The sequence below is a fragment of the Danio rerio genome, chromosome 15 (genome assembly GCF_049306965.1).
Source record: "Danio rerio strain Tuebingen ecotype United States chromosome 15, GRCz12tu, whole genome shotgun sequence".
NCBI lineage: Eukaryota > Metazoa > Chordata > Actinopteri > Cypriniformes > Danionidae > Danio > Danio rerio.
In genome coordinates this window covers 48,851,710-48,875,000 of record NC_133190.1, presented here as the reverse complement: position 1 = coordinate 48,875,000, position 23,291 = coordinate 48,851,710, and the positions used below count along the sequence as shown (strand labels likewise).

General features: G+C 38.3%; 2 protein-coding genes across 9 annotated transcripts in view; both read left to right on the top strand.

Moving 5' to 3' along the window:
* The window catches only part of alp3 (alkaline phosphatase 3), a 141,259-nt gene that overhangs the window by 76,097 nt on the left and 41,871 nt on the right, over positions 1-23,291 (top strand). The gene's annotated exons all lie outside the window — the stretch shown is intronic.
* Positions 1-23,291, top strand: part of eif4g1b (eukaryotic translation initiation factor 4 gamma, 1b) — an 89,736-nt gene that overhangs the window by 52,845 nt on the left and 13,600 nt on the right. For all 8 annotated transcript variants that reach the window (XM_073924125.1, XM_073924127.1, XM_073924122.1 and 5 more), the window contains 13 exons: positions 5-194; positions 2,284-2,417; positions 4,053-4,172; positions 8,938-9,342; positions 11,794-11,940; positions 13,377-13,613; positions 14,668-14,772; positions 15,167-15,454; positions 15,558-15,669; positions 17,254-17,368; positions 17,569-17,834; positions 19,435-19,565; positions 21,536-21,708. In XM_073924125.1, the coding sequence (XP_073780226.1) occupies positions 5-194; positions 2,284-2,417; positions 4,053-4,172; positions 8,938-9,342; positions 11,794-11,940; positions 13,377-13,613; positions 14,668-14,772; positions 15,167-15,454; positions 15,558-15,669; positions 17,254-17,368; positions 17,569-17,834; positions 19,435-19,565; positions 21,536-21,708 (2,423 nt within the window). The remainder of the gene's footprint in view (positions 1-4; positions 195-2,283; positions 2,418-4,052; positions 4,173-8,937; positions 9,343-11,793; positions 11,941-13,376; positions 13,614-14,667; positions 14,773-15,166; positions 15,455-15,557; positions 15,670-17,253; positions 17,369-17,568; positions 17,835-19,434; positions 19,566-21,535; positions 21,709-23,291) is intronic.

The window sequence follows — 23,291 nt, the reverse complement described above, 5'->3', positions numbered from 1 at the left end:
AAAGCCAACCCCTCCTGAACCTGAAGCCACACCCATAGTGAAGGCGGAGCCAGAGAGCCCTGCCCCTGTGGCTCCGCCCCCTGCTGAAGAAGTGGATGAGACGTGGGAGGAGAAAGAGGACAAACTGGATGCTGAAAACATCAAGCCTGAGAGCCCGACCACACCCACTGATCAGAAGTACCAGTATAAAGCAGGTACGAGTCATGAATATTCATAAACAATGCAGTCAATCAGCTGCATCTAATTATGGCTTGATAATTAATGTTGAGAGTGTGGGGAGGTAATCGTTGTAATTCAGCACATTGATAAAATTAAAAGATGTGAATTTATTCAAGAGACAGGAAAAAAAATATTTTTATTTATTATTATTTTTTAATACACTTATTAATCTTTAAAGTTTGGCTAATATTGGCTAATTTTATGCAATTTTTTTTATTATAATTCTGTGTATAATTTGTGATGATTGTTAATTATTTTAGTGTATTTAAGGACCAAATAATATTTTTTATTATTTTAATTGTATTTTATATGTACTTGTTTTTAAAGGAAACTTAACTTCATTTTAATAATATTATATATTATTTTTTTATATATTATTTTATATATTATTTTTTAAACTTTAAGTTTTAACTTATTTTAATAATATTAAAAAATTTTGATGCACTGCTGTAATGTTTACTATAAAACAAGCACATTTTAGATTAGCAATAATATGAGTTTAAATGCTTACAAACCTTAAAGGTGCTGTATGTGAGTTTTTGACTCTTCTAAAGCGTAAGACCAGCATAATATGTTTGCAGATATTTCAGAAACATACTCAATGAACATTCTTGTTTGTCTGAAAAACAATGCTGAAGTCAGATATTCTGCTTTGAACATGTGGTTTACATGCCTAAATAGCTGCCTTTGTTTTGGTCATTCAACCCGGCCAATTATATTTCATTCATACAGTCATGAAGGCTCTCAAAGCATGCATCCGTGGCTGAAATGCGACCTCTGGTGGACAGTAGCAGACTCTGAAATGAGATGCAGATTCAGAGTTCCACATGAGGTGGTTATTAATCAGCAAATAATATAAATATTACGAGCGTAAACATTCGCTGAGCAGGGTACATTGTAACCCCATGTCCTAACAACACGCTTCATGACGAGATTTGCAGTAATGAGCAATTTGGCTGTTTGCACCAGACGAAACACAACAGACATGTAACAACAGACACCCCTAATATGAAAGGTGTAAATGTTCACTCTGTGATTGTCGCAATATTGCTCACATTTGGTGCATGAATGCACAACATGTAGGAAGAAAGGGAGCGCATTGTGATCTGGCACCGGCATCCGAGTATGGGAAGTTGCACCGCTAATAACAGTCCATGTGAAACTCGCTGATTGTTTTCGGTTCCTGGGGGGCTTTCTGACAGTTAGTACTGAGTCACAGTTCTTTAGCTCAATTTCAAGATCAAGTTGATCATTGTCAGCTTATTCTGTTGTTCACCTGAGAGAAATTGAAGCTGTTTCTAAAATATACATTTCAGATATTGGTTAACTAAAAACTCCTTTTAATATGGAAAATATTTCTTCTATCGGGGGCTGCTTTTTAATTTAGAAAACAGTTTAAATCAGCTTTAAATCAGCGTTTAGGCTTGATAGTCAGGCACACTCGCGTCAATCTGGCAGCCTTCGATTGCGTGGACTCAACAGAGAAGGAACAGAGTGAAAATGTTTTTTGATCCAGCGGTGCAATACCTAGTTCAGCCACTGGGGGTCAAACTTGCATACTATACCTTTAAAATAATGTCATATATACATATGTATATATATATATATACATATGTATGTATGTATATATATATATATATATATATATATATATATATATATATATATATATATATATATATATATATATATGTATATAGATAGATAGATAGATAGATAGATAGGGGGTCAAACTTGCATACTATACCTTTAAAGTAATGTCATATATATATATATATATATATATATATATATATATATATATATATATATATATATATATATATCAGTAGGAGAAAGATGAAAGTATTAAAAATAAACCTTTCCCAAAAAAGTAAATTGAAAAATAAAAAATTGTGTCTGATGAACTTCCTAATAAATTGATAAATGTTGAAATGTTGCTCATTTTAAACTTTGGTATTTTTTGCTGGTTTTATTCTCTGAGGAATAACAAACTCTTGAGATAGATTTCTATATGTTATTAAAGCTTGTCTGAGCTGAACGTGTGTTGGTTGTTTTGCACAGAGCAATGGAAACCTCTGAATCTGGAGGAGAAGAAGAAATACGACCGAGAGTTTCTGCTGGGCTTCCAGTTCATCAGCGCCAGCATGAGCAAACCTGAGGGTCTGCCGCACATTACTGATGTAGTGCTGGATAAGGTGACGGAACACACACACACATACACACACACGGACATACGCAGACATACACACAGACATTCAAACATACGCAAACACACAGACACACACACTCAAACAAACAAACATAAGTGTATACACAAACATACGCACACACATACGTGCTCACATATTCATTTACATATACATACACATATGCATACACTCACACATACATACACACACTTAGACATATGCATGCACACTCACAATGACACACACTCACAAATGCACACACACAGATATAGACGTTCAAACACTTAGACAGACTTACACACAGACGTACACACACTCATACAGACATACATGCGCACATACACACAAATATAAACATATGCAATCACACACATATACACATGCACACATACATATATACAGACACACTCTCTCACACAAACTCACACACACACACACACAGACATACAGACATATGCACACCCACACGCAAACAGACATACACACTCAACCGTAAGTGTACTCACAAACGTACATACACACATACATGCGCACACACATTAACATACAACTACGTACACATATGCTTACACTCACACATATATACACACACACACACAGATATAAACACACACATACATACTCACAAATATACACACACACACAGAGATATAGACATACACACACTCATACAGACATACATGCACACACACATTAGCATACACGTACACATATACTTACACTCACACATACATGCACACACAGATATAAACACACACGTACACACTCACAAATGTACACACACACACACACACACACATAGACCTTCACACATTTAGACAGACATACACACACTCATACAGACTTACATGCACACACACATTAACATACATTCACGTACACATATGCTTACACTCACACACACACACACACACACACAGATATAAACACACACGTACACACTCAAAAATGTACACACATACACAGATGTAGACATTCACACACTTAGACAGACATACATGCGCATACACACATTAACATACATTCACGTACACATATGCTTACACATACACACACACACACATGTACACACAGATATAAACACACACGTACACACTCACAAATGCAAACACAAATACACACAATATAGACATTCACACACTTAGACAGACATACACACACTCATACAGACATACATGCGCACACACACACACAAATATGAACATACGCAAACACACAGTGTAATCACACACATATATAGACATGTGCACACATACATATATACAGACACACTCTCTCACAAAAAAACGCACACAGACAGACAAGCACATGCACACAAACACACACACACATACAGACATATGCACACACACAGACATACACACTCAAACAATCATACGTGTACACAAACGTACATACACACATACATGCGCACACATTAACATACATTTACGTACACATATGGTTGCACTCACACATACATACACACACTCACAAACATACACACACGTATACACTCACAAATGCACACACACAGATATAGACATTTACTCACTTAGACAGACATACACACACTCATACAGACATACATGCGCACACACACACACACACACAACCATCTTCTGATGTATAACAGTGTGTGTGTGTTCTGTCTTTCTGCAGGCCAATAAGACTCCTCTGCGTCAGCTGGACCCTAGTCGTCTGCCGGGCATGAACTGCGGTCCAGACTTCACTCCGTCGTTTGCCAATCTGGGCCGTCCGTCAGCTGGAGGACGAGGACCGGTAGGTGATCAGGCTTTATGCTGTGTGTGTGTGTGCGTGTGTGCGTGCGTGCGCTAGGGGTTAAGCGACGTTAGAAATTTTTTTTCAAAGGTGACTTTTATGATATTAAAGTCAAGTCGACGTCCACTAGTCGCTGGTGACGTCTTCAATAAAACACAAGATGCTAATGCGTTGCAATGTGTCAGAGTTTGTGACGTTATTTGCAGAAAAAATATACACACATGCTGTTTAACCATAGACTGTAAAACATATGGATGTAGTGTCCGTGACGTCACCCATAGGTTTCTGAAGAGCGCAAAAGAAGCCACAAGTAGGCGCGGCCAACCGTCGCCATTTTGTTCGCTCGTCATCGCAGTCACCGCGGGATACCAAACAAGGGCAAAGAGGCGGAGAGTGGGCGGAGCTACAGACGCATGCTGGCGTTTTGCTTGGACCTGGCTCAGACACACTTTACTTTGGGAGAACGTTTAATACTTTATCACCTGCGACTCGTTTGTGTTCTGACCACTTGTGCTTGGCTGTACACTACATCAATAAAGTGTTTATACTTTTAAAAACACTGCTGTAACACATTGAGCCACTAAACATTGTTCTTATGACGTTTTACTACACGTGAATTACTTCCAAACACTTCAGATATAGTCTGTGTTAGTAAATGTAAGACTATTGATGAAATCCAGCATAACACTGTATGACAACGCTTCAGATGACTGTTCTAGAGCCCACAGCTAATCAATCCGTCAGATTCTGGAGTGCATTACACCTCTAAATATAAATATAAATGATAAATGATCTTAAATAAAACACATACATGTATAGAGATGGTATACAAGTATTTAACTTTACTCACATGGGAAACGGAGGCCACGTGAATGGTTTGTGAGCACAATTAAGTGCACTCAGCATGCCATGCCATCTAATAATTGTAGGAAACAAGTCCAAAAGGCAGTTGAGTGTGTAAAGCCACATTAAACAACACAGAAATACGATGAATATGCAGAGTTCAGCGGCTAATCTGCAGGATTCAGCTGAGGCGACCAACGAGACCTAGCTGTCACTCAAGTGGCCACGCCCTTAATTATTCAAACTTAATATAACTTAATATAAAGGAAACGGATGAGTTATAAAAAATTCACCCCCTCACAGTTGTCATGAAGGGCAATATTAGCTGTATTAACCGAAATCTTTTTTTGTACCAGGCTGTAAACACCTTTTTTTCTGCTGTAAAGTTGGCCATTCTAACAGTGGGCTCAATTAAAATTTGCTCTGTTTTGGAGCCAGGAGTGGCCAGGACTAGCGGAATATCAGATGAATTGCAGTTTTAGTTACTTCCGTATTGGCTTCCTGAGGGAGAGAGGGAGGTTGCCGCTTGTGTTTAACAGCTCATAATAGAGATCTGCACGGGACTAAATTTTGAATCCCGCTCCAGTTTCTAGCCTGAACCCGACTGCTCCAGCTTATATTCAGCATTTGTTGTCCCGCTGCCCGACCCGCCCCGTTTTCTACCCGCCGCGCCCGATCCCGCTAAAGAGCGGGGGGGGGGAACAAAACCAAAAACCACCCAGCTATACAGAGTCCAGACAGCCTATAACAAGCTGTCTGTATAAACACACACAAAAATAAGCACCAAGCACTAGGGGTGTCAAAATTAATTGTTTCTTCGGTGCACAGCAATGCAGACGCGGACAATTCGGTATCGGTTCAGTAATAATCATAACCGGTTATTATGTACTGACGTCATTTATCTCCTATGCGCTCTGTCGCGAGGGAGGTGAGCGCGAGTATTTTTAACACTCAGGGCCGGCCCGTTTCATAGGGACCCTAGGCAAATGCTAAGGGTGCTGTATATCCAGGGGGCGCCAGAAATGAGCGCGCTTCAGTTGGTTTTGTTTGCAATATTCCTGACACACATTCAGTTATAGACGCCAATAACTCAAAATCTCTTACCCTAAAAAGATCTAAAGTGTCTTTCCTACAAAAAGACAAAGCTGGTTATGTTTCACAGCTGTCTTTCTTTTTTTTCGCTCGACATTATGATCACTGCTCCCTTTAAGCCCTCGCAATATGTGTTTAGCCGGGAGAGCTCGCGCTGAGAGGAGCCCTCAGTAAGGGACCATCGGAAAAGTGCTTTTTTTTTTTTTTTTTTTTTCCCACTTTCTCTCCCTGTTGCGAGGGCTTAAGTGTGTGTGTGTGTGTGTGTGTGTGTTTGTTTGTTAGGTGCTGTCTATGTTTGTGCATGCATCTGAATGAGAGACAGTGTGGTGCTGTGTGTCTGTGTGTTTATACAGACAGCTTGTTATAGCCTCCCCCCTAAAATATAACGTTGTATATGGAAAGCATCGTCAATGCACCGTGATGCACCGAGATAACGAATTGAACCGAATTGAAGGCATGATAATTGTAACCGAAACGTGAGACTAGTGTAGGTTCACACCTCTACCAAGCACACACACACACACACAGACAAATCTCTCCCTCTCTCATTCGAGGCGCGTGCGCTCATGCACATACACGCACACACCTACGCTTGCTCGCTCGGGAGCGATATTGCTAGACGGCCCGCTCCCGTCCCAAATTAAACCCGTTTTTATTCGGAAATGTATTCCCGCGCCAAAGAATGCAGACCTCTGGCTCATAACACGTTACGCAACAAGCCAGAATGAAACAAAGGAACTGCCATGTTTAAAATACACACGCGAGAGCAGCGTAATTAAATATGCATATATTAACGAGCCATGGTCGACCCGAGCTCAAACAAATGTCGTCGTGTTGATGAACAGCCAGAAAGCCAAAAAGAAGAGCAGATTTACCCTGTGTCCCGTAGTTTTTTACGAGCCAGTCTGAAGCGCGAGCGGTTTCGCTTTCTTACGTCTATATCTGAAATAACGAAGTTCTTGAGCTGATGATAATAACGTGCGCTTGATTATTAAAGTTTTTTTAAAACCCGATCCAGTCAGAAACTGACAATCGCGAGAGTGAAGCGCGAAAAAACAAAGGAGAAGCCGAAAAACAAGGAGCACATTGTTTCTGCAGCAAACGTGAACAAACTGCCTTGTTTACCGTTTATCGTCACCTTTTGGACTAATTTGAACTCAGAATGATGGAGTGACTCTCTAACAGAGAGGCTACATGTGCTGCTGAAGATTACAGACACAGATGAGAGGTTTACACTGACTGTGGGCTATATTTCCTGTTGTTATTTAAACCTAATTAAGGAATGTAAACCTAATTAAATGTAAGCTGTGTGTAGTTCTTTTGTAGTTGGCAACATATCAGAGATCAAAGCATTTTTTTATTTATATTATATAATTACAGACGTTACAGAAGGCTATTTCGCACTGTCATTGATCTGCAGTTATGCTGCGGTCACACCAGACGCGGAACAAGCATCAGGCGCGAGTGATTTACATGTAAAGTCAATGCAAATGCGCGAATAGACATCCTGCGGCGCGAATGACGTGAATGGCGCGGCGCAAATTGAGCTTTTTGCGCGTTTGACGTGAATCATTCGAGTTTGAAAGTCTGAACTTCAGCAGACATTCGCGCCAAGTTAACCAATCAGGAGCTTGCTCTTGTGGGGGTGTGATTGTGATCGCCTGTTGTAGGTGTCCCGAGGGAAGTCCTCTAGCTGACACCAACAAAAAGTTCATCAATCTGAGCTCGGCTCAGTCAGAAGCACCGCTGAAAGCCTCCGTCATCCAGGTTCAGTTTCTGGAGGAGTTTATGAGCTCACAGAGCTGTATGCACCTGTGAAAAAATCTAGCGGACTCAGACACGACCCTAAACGTATCGACGCTGTTTTTTAGCCTTCATAAAGCACATAAACACTGTTATTTTCAAAATAAAATCCATGTTAGGCATTTAGCAACAAAGCTGTGAATTTGAAAGTGAATTTGACGCACGAATGAAGCGGGGTTTGAGGTGCGTATGAATGAGTACACTCATATCATGATTTATCCGCGTGTTCCGCGTCTGGTGTGAACACAACATTATAATCAACTCATGTTCATCGAAAAGTTAGTAATAAACATTTAAACAGAAGTATTTCTGTGTGTAAAGCATATGTATGTGATAAGTGCTTCTCATATGATATGCGAGCGACCCGCACAGGTTTACTGTAGACATTTTCTCGAGCTAAAATAACGTCAACTGAAACTCTGTCGTACACCACGTCCACCAAAAGGGTACCCTTGATAGTGAAAACGCAAGCCTGACAAAGGTGACCCGTATCATACTCTACCAGTAAGTGTAAACAAGCCATTACAGGTTGTGGCTCACAATTCACAGCTTGATCTGTTATGGTTGGAGCTGCTCCTCCTTTTTAGCCGAATCACTGGGAGAGATTCTGGAAGCTGTCCTTTGTCAAATGCTAGCTATATATATATTATCTGTATATTATCACTTCTCACTTTGTGTCCTTTGGAAGCCCAAAGACAGAAAAGGATGGAGCTCTGTGGAAATAGCAGCGTTTGGACGCCATTTTAGCTTTCTCTGCTTTAACATGACTGCGCCTCTGGCCACGCCCCTTCGCTGTGCATGGTGTATGCGCGAAACTTTGAAGCCCTGATGATCTCGCTAACCCGGGTGCATTTTTTAAGTTACAATTAACTCACTAACCCAGATGTACATCACCTGTATAACATAACATCATTATTTAACCATTATTTAACTGATGACTAACCCTAAACTGCTCCTGTCCTCGCTTTTTTGCATAAATATTTGATGTTTTATTTTAAAAGAGTGTGTGTGCGCGTGTTGTGTGTAGCCGTCAGGTCTGGGTGGTCCGCGGCGCTCTGGTCAGAGTCTCCAGCATCAGCAGCAGCAGCAGCAGCAGTACCGTGGTAAAGAGCCCAGGAAGATCATCGCCAGCGTGTCTCTGACTGAAGACGTGCAGCTCAATAAAGCAGAACAGGCCTGGAAGCCGTCAGTGAAGCGCAGCACAGATGAGGATCAGCCGGAGCTGCAGACGCAGGAACTGTTCAAGCGCGTGCGCAGCATCTTAAACAAGCTGACGCCGCAGATGTTCCAGCCGCTGATGAAGCAGGTCACCGAGCTCTCCATACACACCGAGGAGAGGCTGAAAGGAGTCATCGACCTCATCTTCGAGAAGGCCATCTCCGAGCCGAACTTCTCCGTCGCGTACGCCAACATGTGCCGCTGCCTCATGGGGGTGAGCAAAACACGCTTTCTAGATGTATATTTGTTTATTATGTTAATATTAAAGGTCTTGTGAAAAGAAAATCAAGTATTTTAGATGTTTAGGTGTTGGTCTTTAAGGATATCTATAGACCTTTTTCTTGGAACGCAAAATTACCCATGATGCTTTGCGTGTATGCGCAAGGAGAATGCGAAGAACTTCCGGTCGGCAGCTGATGCGTGTAAACAGTCACATTTGGACAGCTTTGAAACGATAGTTTTAATCTATTTTACCTGCTTTTATCCTCTTTGAACTAATCCTGTTGTCCATCAGCAGCATCTCCTGGACTGATCATTTACAGAAATGTGATCTAATAGGATGGAAATCAGCTGCTTTGAGGCGTTTTCCCCTCGTTGTCAGACGGCATCTTCTGCAGTTTAAATGAAGCCTCGTCATCGCTAAAGTCAACATTTTCTCTTTATTTCAAATATATAACCAGCCCAAACTAATGTAGTTCACCAAAATGTTTGACACACACACGTAGCCTGTACTGTGCCTCTGACACTGATTTAATAACTGTGACAAAGTGAAAATATAGCCTAGTGTCATCTCGAAATGACAGAAAAACACAAACCGTGGTGAAAACAACACACGAAATTAAACACAAACGGCTCGCGATTAGAATGAACAGCAAATCAGCAGCAGAGGATCAATAACAGACTTTTATTGCTCATTTTTGTAAATTGCACGACTTTCATACCTGTTAAGTGTCATGCAGTGCTCTGGTTTGCTCTCTCTCTCTCTCTCTCTCTCTTTCTCTCTCTCTCTCTCTCTCTCTCCCCCCCTCTCTCTCTGTGTGTGTGTGTGTGTGTGTGTTAAAGAGCCGCTGAGCTAACAGCTGACAGGCCGGTAACGCACACACTGTATTTCTGACGGCAGACACGTGAACTAGGAGAACGTTTTCTCGTATTTCTGACGCGCTTGAACCACACGTGACAGATTATAACGGCTTTAACAGACACATTTCTAAGTTGTGTGTCACAAAAACACTCTGTTATCCATTAAAAACGTTATTGAAACCCATTTTCGGAGCGCAAATTACCAGTTGTACACGCTGTAAACGGAAGTTTTTTAGCATTCTACCGGAAGACGCTGGTCGCTTTGGCGCCCTCCATGCAGCAGCCATGAAGAAGGTCTATAAGCCAGTGTGCTCCAAAACAGTGACAAAATTGGCGTTTCTAAGATGTAAAACTGATATAAACATCCAAATCTTGCAGTTTGTCTCTTTCCTCTTAATGGATCAATGATTTTTGTCACCTTATAATGAATACACAATCCCAGCTGTAAGGGCAACCAATAATACGTCTAGTTCAGGGGTGTCCAAACTCGGTCCTGGAGGGCCAGTGTCCTAGAGAGTTTAGCTCAAACCTTTAATCAAACACACCTCAACCAACTAATCAAGCTCTTACTAGACATACTAGCAACATTCTGGCAGGTGGTTTAAAGCAAGTTGGAGTTAAACTCAGCAGGGCACCGGCCCTCCAGGACCGAGTTTAAACATCCCTGGTCTAGTTGATCATTTGTTAAAGTGTCAGACGGTGGATTTTTCTGCTGAATCATCTGTTGATCTGCATCCCAATCATCACAAATACTGTAGAAGACCTGCTGGAACCAGCATGGAGACAAGATTCTCACAGAAATCAGTCAAGTTTGGTGAGGGAGAAATCATGGTTTGGGGTTGCATTCAGTATGGGGGCGTGCGAGAGATCTGCAGAGTGGATGATCAACATCAACAGCCTGAGGTATCAAGACATTTGTGCTGCCCATTACATTACAAACCACAGGAGAGGGACAATTCTCCAGCAGGATAGCGCTCCTCATACTTCAGCTTCCACATCATAGCTCCTGAAAGCTGAGATGGTCAAGCTGCTCCAGGATTGGCCAGCCCAGTCACCTAACATGAACATTATTGAGCATGTTTGGGGTAAGAAAATGGAGGCGTTGAAGATGAACACAAAGAGTCTTGATGAGCTCTGGGAGTCCTGCAGGAACGCTTTCTCTGCCATTCCAGATGACTTTATTAATCAGTGATTTGAGTCAGTGCAGAGATGTATGGATGCAGTCCTCCAAGCTCATGATGGAGTCAGACACAATATTCATTCTGTCTCCACTGCAGCAGGACTTTATATTCTATACTGGACATTATTTCTGTTCAGTGATGAGACTTTAGTCTAAGCAGAGTCAGACCTTACTGTCCTAATCAAATCATTAATAATCAAGACATGATCAGATTTTATTGTGCTCAAATAAGCAAAATCTAGAGGCCTTTACCTTTCATATAAGACACTTCTGACACCAAATCATCAACTAGAAGTCAACTTATGTGCTGTTCCTAATACTTGGATAGGCAACAAGACTTGTGTATATGTATAATCATCATAATCTCACTTTAATTTGCGTATACACATGTGCGTTTCTCCATAGCTGAAGGTTCCCACAGCTGATAAACCGGGAGTGTTTGTGAACTTCAGGAAGCTTCTGCTGAATCGCTGTCAGAAAGAGTTCGAGAAAGACAAAGATGACGATGAGACCTTCGAGAAGAAACAGAAGGAGCTGGACGCTGCCACTGTGGTAGGGGAGAATATATATCATTACTAAAATGTTCACGTCTTATTTGAAAGTTTCTGGTTGTCTGTGCTGACACAATGTTTGTTTTTCCCAATTGTTTTTTTTTTTTTTTTGTAAAGCTTCCAGATTTGCTATGTTTGCTGAATTTGTTATTATTATTATTATTATTATTATTATTATTTGATTAAAAAATGCACAACATAACATGTTTATTTTATTACTATATTATTTTAATTCATTTTCTTTTGAAAATCTCTTTAAAACTCAAATTTTTATTATTTTAAAATTTAAGCAGGAAACACACTTTCATATAACTTAAATGCAGGATTTTAATATTGTTGTTATTTAATCAAATAAAAAAAATAGTGTTACCTATTTGTTGCATTTGTATTGTTTATATTTTATTACCTTGTTTTTATTAGTTTCATGTTTTTTGAAAATCTTTAAAAGTTAAAGGCATGATTTTAATTATAATAATGTTGTTATTATTATTACTACTACTACTGTTATTTAATAAAAACTAAATAAAATGAAGTTTGAACATTTTGCCTTTGTATTGTTTATATTTTATTACTATATTTTTTTATTCATTGTCATCTGAAAATCTCCTAACCTCCTATTTTTGTTTATTTCAATATGTAATATGCAGGAAACACTGGAAACTTTCATATAAATTCAATGCATGCATTTATTATTAATACTATTGTTGTTGTTAAAAAAAATTAAATATTTTAACCTTTTTAAAATAGTTTAACCTTTTTTATATTTGTATTGTTAATATTTTTTTCTGTTATTATTATTATTATTATTAATAATAATAATAATAATAATAAAAACAAGTTGTGTTAACAGTTAGTATTTAAATTGTATTAAATTTTATTACTTTGTTTTATTAGTTGCGTGTTCCCTAAAAATGTCTTTAAAACTTAAATGCATGATTTTTATCATAATAATGTTATTAATATTATTATTATTATTGTTAATAATAAAAACATGTTTAAACAGTTTACATTTGTATTGTTTATATTTTATTTCTGTATGTTTTATTAGTTGCATTTTCTCTTAAAATCTCTTTAAAATTTAAATGCATGATTTTAATAATAATAATATTATTACTATTATGATGATGATGATGATTATTATTATTATTATTATTACTATTATTATTATTATTATTAGATATTATTATTATTATTATACTATTATTATTATTATTATTTTATATTGTTGTTGTTGTTGTTGTTTTTATTATTATTATTATTACCACAGCTACTTAATTTAAAAATAAAAAAAATTTTGGTATTTGTCAAACTAAGTTAATATAAGTTTTATTAATTGACCCCAGATTAATAAAGTGACTAAGCTGAAGGAAAATGATTGAATATCATCAGTGTCTGTAACGATATGCGTAACCTCTCTTTCTGTCTCCGCCCTTTTAGGAGGAAGAGCGGCAGAGACTAAAGGAGGAGCTTGAGGATGCCAAAGACAAAGCCCGGCGACGGTCGCTAGGGAACATCAAGTTCATCGGCGAGCTGTTTAAGCTGAAGATGCTGACGGAGAACATCATGCATGACTGCATCGTCAAACTGCTGAAGAACCACGACGAGGAGAGTTTAGAGTGTCTGTGCAGACTGCTGGCCACCATCGGCAAAGACCTGGACTTCGAGAAAGCCAAGGTCTCAAACACACAGAGATATTTATTATATTATATTATATTATATTATATTATATTATATTATATTATATTATATTATATTAGATTAGATTAGATTAGATTAGATTAGATTAGTTTATAGTATAGAATGTTATATTATATTATGAATATATTATATTATATTATTAATGTTATGTTATGAAAATATTGTATTATATTATATTATATTATAGTATATTATATTATATTATAAATATATTATATTACATTATATTATATTAGTAATGTTATATTATGAATATATTATATTATATTATAATTGTTATATTATATTAGTTTTTATCTTATTATATTATTAATATGTTATATTATTAATAAATTATATTATATTATTTTTTATATTGTATTATATTATTTTACTTTATATTATATTATATTATATTACATTAAATTATATTATATTTAATTAAAATAAATTAAATTATATTAAAATAAATTATATTATTAATATTTTATATTTTGAATATATTATAATATTTATTTATATTATAATTTATTATATTATATTATGTTATCTTATATTATATTATGTTAAATTATATTATTATTTTATAATTTATTATATTATATTATTTTCCCAGATATGGGTTGCGGATGGAAGGGCATCCGCTGCGTAAAAACTTGCTGGATAAGTTGGCGGTTCATTCCGCTGTGGCGATCCCGGATTAATAAAGGGACTAAGCCGACAAGAAAATAAATGAATGAATATTATATTAAAGTATGTTATATTATGAATATATTATATTATTTTATATTATATTATTAATATTATATTGTATTATATTTTATTATATTATTTATTTTATATTATATTAAATAATTGTATTATATTATAGTATGTTATATTATATAATTAATATATTATGAATATATTATATTATTCTACATTAAATTATATTATGAATATATTAAATTATGAATATATTATATTATATTATATTATATTATATTATATTATATTATATTATATTATATTATATTATATTATTAATATTGTGTATCTTTGTTTTGTCCAGCCCCGAATGGATCAATATTTTAATCAGATGGAGAAGATCATTAAGGAGCGTAAAACCTCCTCCAGAATCCGCTTCATGCTGCAGGACGTTCTGGATTTACGACGGGTGAGGACTGCATGTTTCACACCACTCAGAACTCATAACACTCTAAAGTCCCCTTTAGTCACTTGTACATAATTTTCTAGGGTTCAAAATTTATACAGATTTGACATTTTCCCCTCATACTTCTGTCAGAATGGGTACGAAGTTGGCATTGAATTTCATTTGAAATGGTATTAAAAAGGTCTGAATAAGCCTTGAATTTCATTTAGAGGATCCCAAGGGTACCCTGTTTAAGGGCATGAGACCTTTCTCTGGTCATTTGTTTGTTCGTTGAGATAAAATAAAACAAGCCATCTCTAACAGCTGTATTTCTGACTATGTTTTCTCTCTCTCTCTGTGTGTGTGTGTGTGTGTGTGTGTGTGTGTGTTTTGTGTGTTTTGTGTGTGTGTGTGTTAGAGTAACTGGGTGCCACGCAGAGGAGATCAGGGCCCGAAAACCATCGAGCAGATCCACAAGGAGGCGCAGCTGGAGGAGCACCGCGAGCAGGTGAAGGTGCAGCAGCAGCTCATGTCCAAGAAGGACAGCAGATCCGGGGCCACAGCTGGAGGAGGGATGGGGTCCCGTGGGTCCACACACACACCCGGGCCACGGGGAAACCAGAGCCCTGACGATGGCTGGAACACTGTACCCATTTCCACTAAAAACAGACCCATCGACCCAACACGACTCAGCAAGATCACCAAGGTCTGAACCTCCTCCGGCACATCATCATTCACACAGTTCATCATTTGAAATGCCCTGATACCTGTATGTACCCTGATGATGTGTGTGTGTGTTTATTGTGCAGCCTGGAGCTCTGGACTTCAATAATCAGCTGCTTGCCCCTGGAGGTAAAGGCACGTGGGGCAGTTGGGGCAAAGGCAGCAGTGGAGGATCAGGAGCAAAACCCAGCGACAGCGGTCAGAGACTTTTCTGTTCACTAGCATTTATAATACACTCTTAAGGGGCAGTTCACACAGAATGAACAAAATGCTACGCTGCACTGTTTTTAAACCCTTTCCTATGCTCTGCATCTTTGCGTTTTTAAAAGCAAGGACTCATTCAGTGTGATTGAGCCCTAAGGTTAATTGATACTTCTGCATTGAACGTCTCGTAAAAATGCAACTGAATAGTCTTGGGTCGTTCTTGAACGTTCTTTAAAGGTGCACATGAAAAATGTGTAGCACATGGAAAAAAAAAAGTGAGGATTTTCATGCAAGGTTATTATAGTTAACGAAAACGAAAATTTCACGTTAAGTGAAATAAAAATAAAAACGAGAGTTTTTATAAAAACTAGAACTAACTGAAACTGTATTGTGTACATACAAAACTAACGGTAAGAAAAATCATAGCAAAAAATAAAGGCCCTGTTTACACTAGTGCGTTTTAGTTTTAAAACGGCGTTTCAGATCAAGACCGATCCACATTAGCGTTTCACCTAGCGTTTCCGAACATATCTACGTCCACACGACGCCACCAAAAACGTATATCACGTGACCATTCGCGCACTCTAGGCATGCGCGTTCTAGTATAAACAGGAAGCATGCGTTTCGCTCGACATTTGGTTATTGTTAGTCTACAAACGCCGGCTGAACAATGAACGCGATGGCAAAGAAAGCAAGAGAGGTATTTTTGTGGACAGACGACGAGGTCGAGTTGTTACTAAACGTAACAAATGAATAACTGCACAATGGCGCCTAAAACAGACAATAGTGCAAACAGCGCTCCCATTTCTGTGTCCGTGTTGTTGTTTACAGTGAAGGCTGGTCTGCTGTCTTCCGGTAGCGTTAAAGCCATGTGTTATAGTCATGTGATAGGGGCTTGACGAATAAGGGAAGAATACGCAATGACACAAAAGCCCCAATCAGATAGCGAATCTCAGCAGCTCCGCCTCCGTTTCAGATGTCTCCGTTTTCCCTCATCCACACTGAGACGGAGCAGCAGCGTTTCAGAATGAAAACAGCCTCTCTAGTGTTTTTAAAACGCTCCGTTTTCGGCGCAAGAAAACTCTGGCGTAGTGTGGACTGATGGTGTAACCGTAGCAAAACTTTAAAACTAAAACGCATTAGTGTAGTCGGGCCGTACCGTAAGCCTTTTAGAAGTAAATCTAATCGGCGCTGCAGGTGTTTGTGTTTGACCCTTTCGCACCTCAGAGTCTGTAGTCCTGCCGCCACTGGCCAGATCAAGCCGGCTCTCCTGCAGTCATCCTCGCTGTTGCTTCTGCGACAAAAACAACGAGTGGACATGACAGCAGCACAGTGACAGCATTAAATACAGACACTTAAAACTATTACTTTAACACATTTATGCCCAATAATAGGTTTTATTTCTGTATCGCGATCGCAAACAAATCTTTTTAATCGGATCTTCTAAGTGAACCAGTTGAACTTGTTCACCAAATCGAACTGAATCATTTGAAACGATTCGCATCTTGTATTTAGAGCCAGGCATGATCCAGCTCACATCTCTCTCTCTCTCTCTCTCTCTCTCTCTGTGTTTTACAGCTCAAGATTCTGGTCGTCCGAATACTTTAAACCGTTTCTCAGCACTTCAGCAGCCTCCATCATCATCTTCATCATCTTCGGCAAACATCGACTCTGACCGCAGGCTTCCTCACAGGTCTGATCATCACCGTACAACTGCTCTCCACTACATATCTATAATATCATATAATACAGGCGGCATGGTTTCTCAGTGGTTAGCACGGTCTCCGCACAGCAAGAAGGTTGCTGGTTCAAGTTCCAGCTGGGCCAGTTGGCATTTCTATTGTCTATGCGTGTACTTGTGTTTATGCATGTGTGTGTGTGTGTCTCTCTCAGGAACAGCTCCAGTCGCGAGCGCAGTGATCGTTTCGAGCGGCGGGATGAGCGTATGGATCGGGCCGGTGATCGGTACGAGGGCAGAGATGAGCGTGGGTCAGATCGAAACCGTCCTGCCGTGGGCAAACGCAGCTTCAGCCGTGAGAAGGAGGAGCGCAGCCGTGAGCGTGAGCAGCAGCAGCATTCCTCTGAGGTGCTGCGCCGCGGCTCCAGCACGACCACTGACCACAGGGAGAGAGACAGAGAGAGAGAACGAGAGCGCAGCGGTAACTGCAGGGCTATATATCTCTGCATCATGTAGTTTACACACTCATACACACACACACACACACACACACACACACACACACACACACACACACACACACACTTACCATTACATCAAACACAGACACTCATACACGATACACTCTCATACACAACCACCACACACACACACACACTCACACACCAAACGCATAAACACAGACACTCATACACGGTACACTCTCATACACAACACATACACACGCATAAACACACACTCATACACAACACACACTCACACACCAAACGCATAAACACAGACACTCATACACAACACACACACACACACATCAAATGCATAATTACAGACACTCATACACAGTACACTCTCATACACAACACATACACACACTCTCACACACACACTCTCACACACACACTCTCTCACACACACACACACACACACACACACACTCACACATGAAACACATAAACACAGACACTCATACACGGTACACTCTCATACACAACACATACACACACACACACACACTCACACATCAAACGCATAAACACAGACACTCATACACAGTACACTCTCATACACAACACATACACACACACACACACACACATCAAACGCATAAAAACAGACACTCATACACAGTACACTCTCATACACAACACATACACACACACACACACACACACACTCACACATCAAACGCATAAACAAGGACACTCATACACTGCACACTCTCATACATAACACACACACACACACACACACACTCACACATCAAACGCATATACACAGACACTCATACACAGTACACTCTCATACACAACACATACATACACACACTCTTAAGCACACACATACACATTCTAATGCATGCATGCATACACACACACATACTATTGCACACAGACTGGTGGCCACACACATGCACTCACTAACACACGCACACATTAATGCATCACTCAAACACACACATAACACACTTTTATACATCAGCCAAACACACACACACTCATGCATCACTTAAACACACACCCTCTCTCATACATCACTTACACACACCTTACTCAAACTTATACACATTAATACACAACACACACTCAGCACACACTTGCACTCATACATCACTCAAACACACACTCATACACGACACACACACTCATTCATGACAAGCTCTAATAGATCACCTAAACCAACATGCGCACACACTAATACATCAAACACACACACACATTCTCTCATGCATCACTCATACACACAACACACAATCACATTCATACATCACTTAAATACGTACACACGCACACAACACGCACACACACTCATACACTACGCATGCACATACACTCATACACAACTCGCACACTTATACATGACGCTCTAATACATCACTCAAACTGACATAAGCACACACACACTAATACATCACTCATACACAACACACACACACACACACTCACTTGATGAATGGTCAAAGTTCTTTGGTGGGTTTTGCATATTTGATGTACTGAATAGTAATGCTCTAGAATATATTAGTGTTAGTGCACATGTTCTGCACCGGGTTATTTGACAGGATGTTTGTGTTGATTTTTTTACAGCAAAGAGAGAAAGTGTAGCGGCGACGCCTCCTCCTCCTGCTGCTGCCTCTAAACCTGCCCTCACTGAGGAAGAGCTGGAGAAGAAATCCACTGCTATCATTGAGGAGTATCTGCACATCAATGACCTGAAGGTACACACACACACACACACACACACACACACACACACACACACTCTGATGCTGTGTTCACACCAGACGTGGAACGCGCGGATAAATCGCACTATTCGCGCGTAGATAGCCGCGTGAGCATTTGAGTTTACTCGCTTCATTCGCGCGTCAAACCTCGCTTGATTCGAGCTTGAAATCCGCTTCATTCGCGTGTCAAATTCACTTCAGAACAGACGCGGATTCGCGTGATGGGCAGGGCGTCTGTCTGCCCGGTGATTGTAGCTTCGTTGCTAAATGGCTAACATGGATTTCATGAAGAATATAACAGTGTTTATGTGCTTTATGAAGGCTGAAAAACAGCGTCGATACGTGCTTGGCGGTGCTTCTGACTGAGCTAAGCCCAGTTTGATGACTTGTTGTCGGTGTTGCCTGGAGGATTTCCCCAGGGACACCATCAACAGGTTCTACGTCACAATCACGCCCCCACAAGAGCAAGCTTCTGATTGGTTAACGCGACGCGAATGTCCGCTGAAGTTTAGTTTTTCGAACTCGTGTCAAACGCACAAAACGCTCAATTCGCCCTGATCCATTCGCGCGTATCACGCTATTCACACCGCGCATTCATTCGCGCAATTTGCGTCATTCGCGCCTATCGCGCCGCAGGATGTCTATTCGCGCGTTTGCATTGACTTAACATGTAAATCCCTCACGCTTGACGTGCGTTCCACGTCTGGTGTGAACGCAGCTTTACAGATGCATACATACATACATACTTACCGGCCACTTTATTAGGTACACTTTACTTGTACCGGTTTGGACCCCCTTTTGCCTTCAGAACTGCCTTAATCCTTCGTGGCAGAGATTCAACAAGACTCTGGAAATATTCCTCATAGATTTTGCTCCATGTTGACATGATATCATCCATGATGTGAGTCACCTGTTCCACCACATCCCAAAGGTGCTCTATTGGATTGAGAACTGAACCATTTATACAACCCAGTAGATCAGCAGTTTCTGAAATACTCAGAGCAGCAACAATCATGCCACGTTCAAAGTCACTTAAATCCCCTTTCTTCCTCGTTCTGATGCTCAGTTTGAACTGCAGCAGATCGTCTTGATCATGTCTACATGCCTAAATGCATTGAGTTGCTGCCATGATTGGCTGATTAGAAATTTGCATTGAGCAGTTGGACAGGTGTACCTAATAAAGTGGCCAGTGAGTGTGTGTTTATATATATATATATATATATATATATATATATATATATACACACACACACACACACACACACACTAAACAGACACACACACTAAACAGACATACACAATCACTCAGACAGACAAACTCGCATACATACACATGCACTCACATACACACAGACATCAGACAGACATCCACACACACACTGAAACAAAACACAGATTCATGTATCACTCACGCACACTCAAACATCATTCAAATACACACATTCATCCACCACTCACACATAACCAGGGCCAGACGGAATCTGCGGACGATTTTTTGCTATTTCTGCGGAGAGTTTTGGTAAAAATCTGTGGATTTCAGCGGAATTATTTTGGGAGTATCCAGCAGACTATCATAACTTACACCTTAATATATTAAATAAAAAGTAATAAATTACTGAATAAAAACTGAATAAATTCAGATTTACACATTAACTCTAGTAAAAAAACTGAATTAATAATAAAAATCTGCAGAAATCTGCGGAATTCTGCGCGGCCTACACATAACTCACTCATCAACATATCCACACTTGTACATCACTCAAGCACTCTCAAACACACACACTAACTGACAAAAAAGCACACACTCTGTGCACAAACACACACAAACTCACTGTCACACGCACACAGTGACACTCATATATGCATGAGTACACACAATTACACTTCATTGAGCATGTATACACAAACAGTTGAGTAGTAAATCTCACTCTTCGTCTGTTGTTGTTCTTCCTCCTGTGCTGTAGGAGGCGCTGCAGTGCGTCAGTGAGCTGAACTGCTCGTCTCTGCTCTCGGTGTTCGTCCGCACAGGAATCGAGTCGACTCTGGAGAGAAGCACGCTCGCTAGGGAACACCTGGGTTTACTGTTTCACCAGCTGCTCAAAACACAAACACTAACAACACAACAATACTACAAAGGGTGAGAGAGCAGATCCACACACAGTCACGTGCACACGCCAATACAGTGTGTATGTTTGTGAGCGTGTAAAATACAATGCTGTCATATTAGTGGTTATAATAACAACAATAATAATCTCTGAATTTTTGGTGTTTTTGAACTTTATAAAAATTTAGATATTAAAGAAGATTTAGAAGTCTAGTTGTGGAACATGAATTGGTGTTTTAATGATGGTTGTTATTATTATTAATATTATTATATTATTTTATAATTATTGCTATATTATTTTATAATTATTAATATTTTATTATAACCATTTTTGTTATTATTATTATTTTTATTATTTATTGTTGTATTAGTATTATTTAATTTTCATTATTGTTATTTTTTATTATTATCATTAATTATTATTGCTATTATATTATTATTTTATATTATTTTATTATGATCATTATTGTTGTTATTATTATTATTTTATCATATATATATATATATATATATATATATATATATATTTTTTAAATCTTATGTTATTATTTTATTTTGTATTATTTTTTGTTATTATTATATTTTTATTTTTTTATTATTATGAATTTTATTATTATTATTGTTATTATTTTGTTATTATTATTATTATATGATTTTTATTATTATTATTTTTTATCATTATTATTTTATTGGTATTATTTATTATTTTATTATTACTATTATTATTTATTGTTTTATTTTTATTATTATTATTATTATTATTATTATTATTATCATTATTTTAAATCCCTAAACATGTCTGGAGTAAGTTTCACAAATTGTTTTATGTTATGATAATTTTAGTATCTGGTGTGCATCAAATATCCTGTAGTTAATATAACAGCTAATTTGTTATTATATTAATAAATGGTACGGAATATATATTGTAATTTAATATATTATGTTGTTAATATAAATGTGATAAAATAAACAGAATATAATATAATAACTTAATTATTATGTTAATTATGACAGATATATGCTGCAAAACTGATTTAACAAAACTCAACTTTTTTTTATTTTTTTAATCATTTATTGATAATTCAATTCATATTTTCTGTGCAAAATAATTATTTAATTAAATTGCTATTTACATTTTTGTCATTCATTCGTTATTTATTTATATTTATAGGATTAGTGATGCAAAATAAGATCATACTTTATAACTACTGCACTAGTGACAATTAATATCAAGACCTCCTAGTTTTTTACAATCTTTCTGTAATGGTAATTCCCAGAAATTTGCAGACAATTTTGTGATTCATATATAAAGAGTTTATATGCAAAATCCTCTAAATGCCTATGTATAGATGTGTGTGTGTGTGTGTGTGTGTATATATATATACACACACACACACACACACACACACACACACACACACACACACACACACACACACACACACCAGATTAGGTAGTCTACTATGTTTGGTGTGCAATCTGACACAAATCACAACAATAAAGTTTCTTTATTTTGGTCTCGTGTCAAGACGAGATCTAAAACAGTAGGGATTAAGCCAAAGGAAGGTTGTCTAGTTTATATTTTTATCCACAATCTTACTTTCTCTCAGATTTCA